The following is a 12,929-nucleotide window of genomic DNA, read 5'->3' as shown; positions in this document are numbered from 1 at the left end:
TAAACAAATTCAAACAAATGGCGGCAAAATGGAGCTTGAGAGAGCAGGCCAGGGTTGCCGCCAGCAACAGGGGAAGCAAAGCTTTCCGCACACCCTGGCCGTGCCCACCCACTTAAGGCAACAAAGTTTCAATTATAACCCCAACACAAATGGCTGCCGGCCTCGGAGGGAGCCCCAGGCTTGGCTCTGCTCCAGGCTACAAAGTTTCAATTGTAGAAGGAAAATAAATTCCAGATACCAGGGCCTCCGCTTGGGTTGCCAGGGGGCATGGCCGGCCTGCAAACCACCACAGGCCCCTCGCTCAGGCCGCCTCACACCCCAAGGGAACCCCCACCTGATCCGGGACGCCCTTCAGGGCAAACCAGCTGGCCCCCACCCCTGTACCAGGCCTCTATCCTATCTAATAAAAGAGTAATATGCAGATTGATCATCACTGCAACACACAATATAGCTGCCCCCATGTGGTCAAAGATCCTGCCCCCATGTGGACACAAGATGGCCACCACAAGATGGCCAGCAGGAGAGGGCAGTTGGGAGGCACCCGGCCTGCAAGGGAGGGCTGTTGAGAAGGACCAGGCCTGCAAGGGAGGGCAGTTGAGAGGGACCAAGCCTGCAAGGGAGGGCAGTTGGAGGTGATCAACCCTGCAGGAGAGGGCAGTTAGGGGTGACCAGGCCGGCAGAGGAGGGAAGTTGGGGGCAAACAGGCTGGCAGCAGAGTGGTTAGGGGGTGATAGGCTGGAAGGCAGAAGCGGTTAGGGGCAATCAGGAAGGCAGGCAGGCAAGTAGTTGGGAGCCAGCAGTCCTGGATTGTGAGAGGGATGTCCGACTGCCGTAAACGGGCAGTTGGACATCCCTCAAGGGGTCCCATATTGGAGAGGGTACAGGCTGGGCTGAGGGACAATCCCAATTGAATTTCGTGCACCGGGCCTCTAGTATTTTAGAAAGATGATCGTATACTCATTACTTTTGCCAAAGTTTCACTTCATAACATTCTCCCTAACTCACCTTAGATGATGAGTATCCTACCATAAAGAAAGAAAAAAAATGAAAACTTTATTTCACCAAAATATTTAATTTGTTCGTGTTTTGATTGAAATGTAAAAGCTATGGTTTCAGAAATGGTACTAGAAAACTTAAATACAAAAACAGCAACAACAAAACCAACCCTGTGATTCTTACTCTAAAAATCAAAATAAAACCAAAGGCCAATGGAATAAACAAAAACTGCTCTATACCAAAATGGAAATTTTTGTAGAATACATTCCTTGAAATTAATAATATAAAATTATGTCTCCAGGAATATCAGGCTTCTTAACCTCAACATAGTATTCTTTCAAACCCCGGAACCCAGACCCATATGTTGTTCCTTAATGCTTATAGGGTTAAGATTTTAAAATAAAGCCAGAAAACCACTTGACTATACAGTTATACATAGAAAAAGAAAAATTATTTCAAATGGAATTTTAATTTTTCAAGGCCACTTGATATGTTTAACTTGATCTTCTTTGTGAATACCATGAACTTCTGGGTTCCTAAAGCCTTCCTATGATTATTAAAATCCCTGGCACTGAGTGGCCCTGGATATTTAGCCACTCAGTAAGCAGTTATCAACTAAAACAATGTTGCATATTACATATGAACCAGTAAGTACCTTGCAGGGGGCAGATTCAGAAAATGTCTCCTCGTTGGTAGGATAAAAATTAAACAGATATTACACATGTGCAACACATGATATATTCAAGATCATTATAGTCCTTAAAGTGGCTATTAGTACTGATTCATAATTCACAACGTACAGTCAATGTGCTTTCTAAATAAAGGCACAAGATGGAAATAAATGTTTAAAATAACTTGAAGTCCTAATTGAATCAGAAGTGGTGTTATTTTTTCTAGGAAACGATTTCTCTCTTGAATGCCAGTATCTGCATGCTACCTCTGCTTCCCAGAAATAATTATCTGTTTGTTCATTTGCTGAAATATAGTTATGTGTGGGTAATTATAGCTATCACTTACTTTAATTGCCATCCTTTTACTGATGTGAACACAGACTTAGATCTTTTTTGTATACTTAATTATTCCCTGGACTTGTGGTTATTTATCATTATATTAGAGAGCAGTTTTTAGTGTTAGAACATTTTAGTTATATCAAACAAAATATTATGAATATAAAGATGTCTGTTTTTTGTGGGGAAACACAGAAATAAAAAAAATCCCATCTAAGACATTTTATGCTCAGTATGATTTTCTTTCTTGCTGCTCAATGAATATACATTTTATGGCTGGACATCAGGAAAAATGGCAATTAAAGAATACAGTTAGCATCTTTGATTTTTACATTTATCATTCTGTGAAGATTACAGCTTTTCATTTGTACTATGCTCATCCTCAGTGCACAACAAAAATTATCTGTGGTGATAAAGGGCTTTCCATAGCGAAGGCCTGGACTAGACTATTTGCAGGACCGGGGGCTCTACATTCTTTGCATAGATTCCAGCACCATATTGAATTTAGCGCCTCTGTAGCAGTAAATCACACTGACTAGGAACATCAAGTGTGGCTTTCATTAGCTATGCCTCAAGATAGATCCAGACCAAAGACAAAAGAGCCTCTGGTTGGAGCCTCTGAAATATGTTCATATATACATTTTTTACAACATCATTTTGTTTATGGGAATTTATAGATTCTTTGGAACTCTTACTGTTGTCTGACTCAAAGGCTAACTGCCAGCGGAAGCAAGCCTTCACTTGACAATCTGGAATATTGTGCAGTTATCTATTTTGGGCAACAGAAGGTAGCTTTGCGAAGAAAGCAAGCTCCTCGGGCATTTAGTTAAAAATCTTTTGAAGTCATATAAAATAATTTCTAATTTGGATTTTATTTAATTAAATTTCCTCCACTGTGGTTGGGAAGTCAGAGTTGAAAAAGGCTGGATTGAAATGCTGAAGCTTAGTTTCCTTTTTCCTGTTAAGGAGTATACTCTTTGCCCATCATTGGTTTTATGTTCTTGGGTCAACCTTCACTCCCTATTTCTTGCCTCCTGCCAATACACTCTCACTACCTTGCTGGGTGTGTGTACAAAGTCTGCAAAGGGTCAAGTGGAAGAACACGAAATTGGTATGGCCAACTTTAGTTTCTTAGCAGTGTTGCATTCTTCCTCTTTGCCTGGACCCCGGTTCTGATGCTTACTAACCCTGTGACCATGAGAAAATTATTTAACCTCTCCAGTTCGTACTTTTCTCATTTGAAAACTGGGCATAACCAAAGGATTGCCTCATATGATTGTTATGAGTACTTAGTATGATGAGACTAGCACAAAGTTAGTGCCCAGTAAATATTACCTATACATGGCTATCATAAAAACTTAGATATTTTAGAGCTAGAAGACCCCTGAGAATTTACCCAAGAAAGGTAAAAAATGTATGTATGAAATAAAGTCAGTGCAAAGCAGGAATTAATTTTTTCAAGAACATAAAGGCTATACTGCTAGAATCTTTGACTTATGATTTATTTACACATAGACCCACATACACTCATGTGTACAAAGGCATATCATTTTCATGGCTTATACTGGTATGTAGGGCAATGACAGATATCGCTGTTTGGAGCCTCTGGGATGAATGGGAGTCAGGATATGTAGATGGAGTTCAAGGGAAGGTTGTTTGATCCCTAGGTTGGAGGATTCAAACTAATATAAAGGGCAGAATGTCAGGAGGAAGCCTAGTGAAAGACAGACGCACATCAGTCAATCAAAGCATTTATAACCACCCATTGCATGCAAGCATTTTGCTATGCATGGGGAGTGATAGGAATTCTAAGCAACTCGAGATGTGCTCTTTGTGAGCACATATGTAAAATGAAGAAAATACATAAAAGGTTGACATTACATATCAAGAGAGATCACAAAATAGGGCAGCCAGTGACAAGTGTCAAATGAATATGTAAATAATGGTTTTCTATCGCCTCCACATAGAAGAGGAGATTGTTATGGGCTGGGATAATTAAGGGCATTTCATGGTAAAGGCTGGGATTTTCAAAATAAATAGTATTCAAACTAGAAAGAAGGGAACACTTTTCATTGAAGAACATTTACCACACCATGTCTTTTGGCCGGGATGAGAATGGGTTGTTTTGATAGAATAGGTAAGTCAATAAGACAGGGGAAAACGGTGTTAAGAATGTATAATAGGTAAGACAATAAGACAGGGGGGAAAGGTGTTAAGAATGTATAGGGCATTGAAGAGTGACTCTGAAAGGGTTGTTCTTGTTTGGCGGGGGCACTGTCTGCTATTTTGGAGAAATTTACCTGATTGTATTATTCAGAGTAAACAATGGAACAAGAACTTTAAGCGGAGAGTACCAATTTTGTGTTCTTCCACTTGAGCCTTTGCAGGCTGTGTACACCCAGCAAGAGTTTTAGAGAAGGTATTGGTATAAGATAAAATAAAAAGGAGTGAAGGATCACTACAAGAACTTGACTAAAGATAGAGAATAGTGGACTCTTTAACAGAAAAAAAAGGAAATTCTAAGAGGACACTAATTCTGTGGGTAGGATTTGGAGTTCAAAAGATAAGAAGGACTTCTGGCTATAGATAATTCTTATGGAAACAATGATTATAGTTTTAGAGTTTAGGTGAGGATGGAAAGATAGGAAAGGCAAATTTTGAAGGAAGCTTGAGAAATGGGGATGGTTGATAGCCTCTGAGGAAAAAGTATAAAGAGAAATGAGAAAAAAAAAAGAGTATCTAACCACAAAGCCACGCAGAGTGCCAAACTTTGAGAAATATACCTTGAGAAGGGCAAACATGAAGGTACAGAATAGGTGGTTGAAGAGATAGGAGAGCACAGATGTCTAATTTCATAGAAATCAAGGAAGGAATGAAGTCATAGATCAGGAAAGACATAAACAGAGAATCTAAATCCTATTCCTGTTGACTAAACAATCTAGTCAAATTCCCTGTGGAATGACAGGGAATTTGACTAGAAGATTCTAACTGGTAGAGCATATAAAATGCAGTGTCACAACCACCCTTTACAGTCTGTCCCAGTCTGAATCCACATCATAACTGATAAAAACGTCCTAAAAGACATTCCCCCTGAGCATCCTACAAAGCTCTGAGCAGCACTCACTACAGGAGGTGAGAGAGAACCGATCCCCATCCCCTGCCTGGACCCTGGAACGAGGCTGATGACTTCCTAACTGCCCCTCTGCCAAGCTCCAGTGAAGGGCAGTGCATTTTGTGGAGTGTTGGTATCTATTATAAGGTTCACATCAGTGTGTGGGGAATGCCTTCCCCCAAGCCTGAGCATGCTTTTTTGGAACAGAAGAGCTGGATATTTCGAGGGCAGGTAAATAGGATGAGTAGAGTTTCAGAAGACCTTAGCTCTTCTATATTTTGGACAAGTGTGGCTTTTTATTGATTTTTCATTATTGATTGATTTCAGAGAGGAAGGGAGAGGGAGAGATAGAAACATCAAATGTGAGAGAGAATCGCTGATTGCCTGCCACCTGCATGCCCCCACACTGGAGTCAAGCCACAACCTAGGCATGTGCCCTGACCAAAAATTGAGCCGTGACCTGGTTCATAGGTCAATGCTCAACCACTGAGCCATGCCGGCCAGGCATGTGTGGCTTTTTAAAGTGAAGGTTTCATATTGAACAGACATGCTTAGCACTTTGAGGCACACTGTTGCTGCTATAGAAAAAATATGTTGAAGAAGGGGCATAGCACTGTTTAAACTGAAAAATTATCATCTGAGAGCCTGGGCTGGGGAAAAGGTTGTGGCTGTGAGACAACTAGAGCAAGTTCTTAAATGTGTGCGAGCAATCTTTCTGGGGTGGAAACCTACCTAGCAATGGAAGTCAACAAATAGGTGGCTCCAGGTTAACCTTAAATGCCCACCCCCGCCCACCCAACACTGACATCGCAGCCCTGTGGGAACACACAGTTGAATTTGCTACCCCCAAGACTTTGGGGCTTTTCTGGAGCCTATGCATACTGTGTTCTTAGCTGCATGAGGAATCCTCGCAATGTCAGAATAAAACACACACACACAAAAAAAAAACAACTAACTATCCTTATCAGTTAGGGACACATGCTCAAGAATTTACATATGAAATGATTTTGGAAAATTTTTAAATTTCTGGAAATATTTTCTAAAAAGATAATGAGTAGATGAAACAAGATTAAAATAATGAAAATTCCAAAGCATGGTGATGAATAAATGGAATTTCACTACATATTCTCCTCCCTTTTACAGGTTTGTGAATATTATGTAATAAAAAGGTTTGAAATATTTGCTATCTTGATATGTAAAATGGGTAAAGTTACTGTAGTCTTATATGCATTTCTTTGCATACTTAATGAAAATGAACATGTTTATTATTTAGTGGTCATGTATATTCACTTAAATTTTCTATACAGATGCTTTACATCAAATTTTAAAATTCTTTATTTTAAAATCTGAGGATAGGACATTTATTTTGACTTGTAGGATGCTTTAAGAAAAATCAAGCCTTTTATTTAGTGTATTTGAATGTTCTATATTGTATTGTTCTTTTTAATTTGCATTTATTTTATATTTTAACACATTTATTGTTAATGTTTAAATGAAAGCATTCATCCTTTTTTTTTTCCTTCATTGTTTGTGCCTTTGGTATCATCTTTTGGATAATTTGCCTTAAAGAAGTACTACTTTCAATATTGCAGCAACATAAAATATTATGTTGGTTTAAAAGAAAAAGTCCTGCCCTCTGACCTCCTTTACACCTCAATACTTCCCAACTATTACTTTACTTTTTATAGTTCACACTCGCTTAGTATATTAGCCATGAGTTTCTATGTGTTACAAGTGTCAAGGATTTCCTCTACTCCACACTACTCATTCCTTATACCCTCCTCACTCCTCCTTTATCAGGAGGAGACCATTCATCCTCCCTTCTCCCTCACTCACCCTGTGTCATCACCTGGCTCTTTGTTCCCACATATGCACCTTGCTCAAACTGAAACCATTGTCCCTGTCCTGTTAACTGCCACAGGTTCTGAGGTCAAGGATTTCTTTAGTCAACAGGTAAGAAATGCCTTTTAACTTAACACCTAGGTAAAATGGTGTCACATCCCCTCTGATAAATCTGCAGTTCTACCCTTTACTGATAAAATACTATCAAATTTCTGTGAAATGTTATGTAACTTTAATATCTGACCTGCTCTTCCTTCCAACACATCCTCCAGGTTCCTCTTCTGGCCATACTCTCATGCATGCTTTCTTATTTTTTTTATTACAGTTGACATTCAATATTATATGCAGTTCTTACAGACCACTCCCCCAGATGTGGATCAGTCTTCTCATATTTTATTGCTTTATCTCACTTGTTTTGCTCAACCCTATCCACCATTCAAAATCCTTCTCATCCTAGAAGGCCAGATCTTTTGGTATCTCCACCACCATGTTTCCTCTAATCCCTTTAGTTAGAATTAATCCCTGCTTTCCCCAAGATTCTGCTCAGAGTTACCTGTACTCTTACTTAACTCTTAAGTCATTCTGTTATGTAGCCTGGCTTAGGGTCTTTCCTGTTAAATTTGAGCTCTTCAAGAGTAGAGGTGTTTCTTTATTCTTCATTGTATTTTCCAGTGCCTTATTCAGAGGCTTATCTACACTAATAAAAGAGAAACATTCAAATTAACCATCGCTCCGCTACACCCACCAGCCAATCAGGAGCGAGTATGCAAATTAACCCAACTAAGATGGTGGCCGCCATGGAGCTGGAGTGAGCAGGAGACTTGGGTTGCCCCCAGTGATGGAGGAAGTCAAGCTTCCCACCCGCCCTGGTGGGCCCTGGCCTCTGTTCAAGGCTACAAAGTTTCAATTATAGAAGATAAATAAATCCCAGATACCTGCCTCAGCGGGCCCTGGCCTCTGCTCAAGGAGGCACTGAAAAAAAGAAAAAAAATCCCTTACTCAGGTTGGCCACACCCCCATGGGGTGAGGGTCCCTGCTGGGGGGCTTGGCCAACCTGCAAACAGCCATCAGCCCTCACCCCGGCTGGCCAGTTACCCCAGTGGGGACCCACACCCTTATGGCCCCATCCCTGTAAATGGGCAGTCGAATCTTGAGGGGTCCCAGATTGGAGAGGGTGCAGGCTAGGCTGAGGGACCCCCACCCCCCTGCATGAATTTCGTGCACTGGGCCTCTAGTCATAAATATTTCTTAGCTTGATTTAATTGATACTATATAAAACATTATGCTATGGGTTTGGCTCTGAGTGTATATCCTCAATAAACAGTTTCTGCTTCGATTCATAGAGTAAACTTCTAACTTATAATTTAGTTTTGAAAAACGGGTTAAAATTTTCTGACTTAGATTCCTGGTTTCAGTAAGACATCGAGTGAACCATGTTCTCTCAGTAGACATCTGTCTTGCTTGTCAATCTGCCCTTTGTGCCCTCACCTTTGACACCCTCCTTCATATGAGTCCCAAATCCTTTGATGTGCCCTGCTCCCTGGGCATATTTCCAATTGTCTGCTGATCTAGTTGCCTGAAATTTCGACTCATGCCCTAACTTAGATTTCCATGCTCCCTTCCCCCTATTTAGATTTCAGATCACTCTAACACTGTTTTCCCACACCTGCTACCATGGTCTCTAGTATTTCCCTAGTCAACTGAAGACATTGCTATTACATATGGTGGGACCCAGTCTCCAGCACATGACCCCCCATCCATAGGTGTGTCAGTTTTCAGGTGTTGGCCCTAGTCTGCTGAGTCTCAACAAAGCTAACCTGTGCATTCAGAGTATTTGTATACATAACAGAAAGATCAATTGGGAAGCTTTGCTATGTGATGATAGGATTTTGTGGACTTTCCTGAGCAACTAACTCTCTGCTGAAATTGGAAAAAGTATGCCTTGATTTTCTAATGATTTTAATGTAGGAATCATGTATATGTTTAATCCATTACACCATACTGATGAATCATGATTTCAGTGTAGGAATCATGTATATGTTTAATCCATTACACCATACTGATGAATCATGATTTTCAGCAATCACTTCAGAATTTGAAGTTCTTTGGGTTGAACTCATTCCATTGGGTAGTTATTTTTTTAATCTATTCATTTTCATTAATAAGTCACTTGTGATTATATTGATCCCCCTTTCAGGATGGTTCTCAGCCAGGGATGAGTTTGCTTCCCAGGGGATGTTTGGCAATTTCTGGGGACATTTTTGGTTGTCATACTGGGAGGTACTACTGGCATTTAGGTAGAAACAGGGATGCTGCTAAAATCCCATGATGCACAGGACAACACCACAGCAGAGAATTATATCGCCCAAAATGTCAGCAGTTATGCTTCTGTAATAAGGTATAATTAATAAAATTCTTTAGTGCCGCATAGGTACTTCTATAGTACTTGGAGGGAGGGTGTTAATTTTCTCAAATCCACCCTTCATTCTATATAGGTGGTTACAATTTGGTCTGTTATGGATGGGCAGCTACCCTGACCTTTTTCTTATAGAATTTCACTCAATCTCTTCCCTCCATTTGTATGTAAAATAAACTACCATCTATAGAATTCATCTGATACTTGGTTGTGTCTTATATGTCTTCTAATCCCTTCTTTGCATCCCTGCTACCCCACAAATGAAATACAAACTATGTTTCCTGTATCAACTCAAGGAACTCACCTACTTTCCATTGTCCATATATTCCTCTTTCCCCCATCAAACACTTTTCAGTTTATAGAAAGGTTTCCCTTCTCCCCTCCAATACTTCTTTGCTGAATTTTGCTCACTTTTGTGTTATGATAACATATTTCTTCATTATCATTTTATCTCTTTTGCTGGTGTATGTTTTCTTGTATTAAATGGAAATGCAGCAACACTTTGCTTTTCCATATTTTCTTATAACAATTTTATTATTCAATTAGTATTTAACTGATGATTATTTCAATCTATAAAATATAACAATTTTAGTTTACTACAGTAAGTACACAACTCATTTTATTCAGAGAAAGGACACACAACTTAACTACTTTGTGTTGACTTCCATAGGTTTACCTGAAGAAGAGGGATTCTCCAGGTTGTCTGTGAGTGGGACAGCGACCTCAACGTTTCAGAGACATAGAGAGAGTCACACCACTCAGGTAATGACCCCAGCTATTCATAGATGCCATGATAACAATTAAGTTATGACAAGAAATTAATTAAGTATGACCAGGAACATATTTTTACTGGACTATAGAGGGGAGCTACTCCCATCTCCATCCTAAGTTTCTCCAGCTCAACATTCTTCTGTCTCCTCTATCTCAGTTGACTTCAATTTTCTGCGGGTTTGAAAAATAATAATGTGTCCCATATAAATAAGAATTAATAAATGGATTTAAAATGGAATACTGTAGATATATTTTATGTTATGGTATTTTAAAATGACTGTCAGGGGAAGATGATATTAAATGTACTGAATTATGTGAATAAGTTTTCCACATTTGACCTCAGCTGAAAAAAGGGTACTTTAAGTGACAACACATGGAAATAAAATACATGAAGCACCTGTGATTTGTGACATGCCATAATATCTCAGTTACTTCTTCCAGATTCCATGTAATCCAAATTAAATGAAAATATGATGTGTGATCAGAGCTCAGTAAAATCAAAATGAGGTGGCAGTGTACAACACTGTGTTTCAGTGATTTCCCATATATGCTTAATGTGCTTGGCCTTAGAAAGTTTACCAAAATCAAGATTATCACTTCAAGAAAAAAAATAACCACTAGTGTTTTCAGAAAGAAGAAGGATTTATATCATATAGTTTGGTGTTTTGCTATGTTGAATTTTAAAATACTGTTTTCAGTAATTATCTTCAAAAAGATACCACTTGGCATTCAAAGAGATATACAAACAACAATATATCAGACCTTTTTTTATCAACATATTCAATGTGTAACAACAGAATTCTTATTTCAGATGAAGTTACTGTTACACCTTTTATTATTGCAAATATCTGTGTAAAATTCTTTGAAAATCTCAGTCAAGTATTCAGATGTTTTCATGAAATCAACTATCCAGCTAATGATCAACTTGCATCTGAATATTTGGCATAATGTAGGCATGGCCTTATTATCAGATGAGACTTTTCTAAATAACACTGATGAGGTAGTGTGAAAAATCAATATTTTTAATCTTAAAAATAAATCTCACAGGAGGTAATCTGCTCAAATCATTTACACTGAAATTGAAAGAAAATGCTAATTGGTTGCAATACTAGATTGTTCTAATCTCCCCTCTGTTCCTTAGAAAGCACTTGCTTTACCTTGTAAGCGTTACAGATGCTTTATCTAAGGTAATTCACAGAGGGCCCTGCTTGTTGTGAACACTGGTTTGATTTTTATTACAGGGTCGACTCCTGTTCATGAGAGCACAATGTCACCCTTCCCAGGACTCCCACTACAATGTGGTGCATAGAGGAAAGGTTAATATTAAAAGAAGGTTCTTAACATAGGCATCTCTGTAACTTTTCCTCTGATCTTTATGGACTTGGCCAAGAAGCAAAGAGAGATGGGAAAGGTCACCAGGAATAATTTCCCATTCCTAGTTTTCAATGGAGGCTTGTTTTCAAATGCAAATATGTCAGCCTCCAGTTATCTCATAACGCTTTTTTTTTTTCCTCAAGGAAATGGAAAACCAGGGTCATTTTATTCCATGTAAAAGTATGGGTATTTTCATGGTAGGACACATTCCTCACTGTTGAAAAGCTACACAAGTTATATGAAACTATGCATTTAATGGCCACACGTCTTTCAGCATCAATGCCTCTTGTGTCACATTTATAGAGGAAATATGGACACATACAGGCATATTACATTTTAGATTTTCTCCGAATGCAATTATATAGAAATTCTATAAAGTCAGCTGGACTGATTAGACATATAGCAGCAAAATTAAATGTTGACTAAAATATTGATCCTTTCCTCTTTAAGGATGTCTATATTTTAATTAGCATCATCAGTGATTTTAACAAAATATTTTTAAGGAAGATAAAACATATGGGCGTTATTGTAGATAAAGAAAGCAGGAAATAGAGTTAGTAATTTGCCCAAGATTATAGGGAAGATTCAGAGTCTACAGTTTGAATGGATGTCAGCATCATAAGTCCTGTTTCTGAAAATGAACTTACTATAACCTACTAAAGGAATGCAGGAGTAATTCAACTTTTTCATAAAATTTGAAGAATGTTTGGCTCAAGACAAAATCTAAGCAGCTGTAGTAGACATTGATGATTTGTTATTTTTAGCTGCCAGTCATAAGTTTCTCACGTACCACAGTGAAATGTTAAGGGGGAGACTCCCTTTTTCTCTCTCCTTTGACAGCTAGACAAATACATGTGAGAAGGGCTCAGTCCCTCTATTAACCATGGATTATGGAGTGAGAGACATAAAATGGAAAGGACAGAATAGATGTCGCCATGGGGGTCACATCTGGCAGTGGCGGCTCCCTCCAGTGGCAGCAGATGTTGGTCAATGTATGTCTACTGCCAGCCACTGCATCCAGCTTTGTCCAATTTGTGAGATCTTTCTAACTTCATGTCATTCTTTTCCCTTCCAATATAACTTTTAACTGTTAAGATGTTTAGAGTTAGTTTTCATTGCTTGCAAATAAGAATGTTAACGGACACTAATTTGATACTCTTTCCTCATGGTACTAAATATTAAAAATATAGTTGATATTCATTTTCATCATGATTTTTATTAATTTTATTATTTAGCAAAATATCATGGATTTACATAAAAGTAGTAAAAATTAATTTTACTTAAAATATTTGAAAATAGTGCAAACTGAGACATTAGCTGTCTCGTGAATGTGGCTGAGTTCATTTATGCTCCTTATATAGGTTGGTAGGTCCATGCTGTGAACTGAGATAAAACACTCATGACCTTCCAA

At 38.6% G+C, this 12,929-nt stretch overlaps 1 protein-coding gene across 1 annotated transcript in view; it reads left to right on the top strand.

Annotated features, from left to right (window-relative positions):
- The window catches only part of MYO16 (myosin XVI), a gene marked incomplete at its 5' end in the record, with an annotated part of 447,953 nt that overhangs the window by 404,992 nt on the left and 30,032 nt on the right, over positions 1 to 12,929 (top strand). Inside the window, one exon of the mRNA XM_079779480.1 lies at positions 10,044 to 10,135. Within this exon, the coding sequence (XP_079635606.1) occupies positions 10,044 to 10,135 (92 nt within the window). The remainder of the gene's footprint in view (positions 1 to 10,043; positions 10,136 to 12,929) is intronic.

Source organism: Cnephaeus nilssonii, assembly GCF_951640355.1.
Source record: "Cnephaeus nilssonii genome assembly, chromosome: 8".
Taxonomy (NCBI): domain Eukaryota; kingdom Metazoa; phylum Chordata; class Mammalia; order Chiroptera; family Vespertilionidae; genus Cnephaeus; species Cnephaeus nilssonii.
The sequence above is the reverse complement of the archived record's forward strand: the minus strand, read 5'-3'. Positions and strand labels throughout refer to the sequence as shown.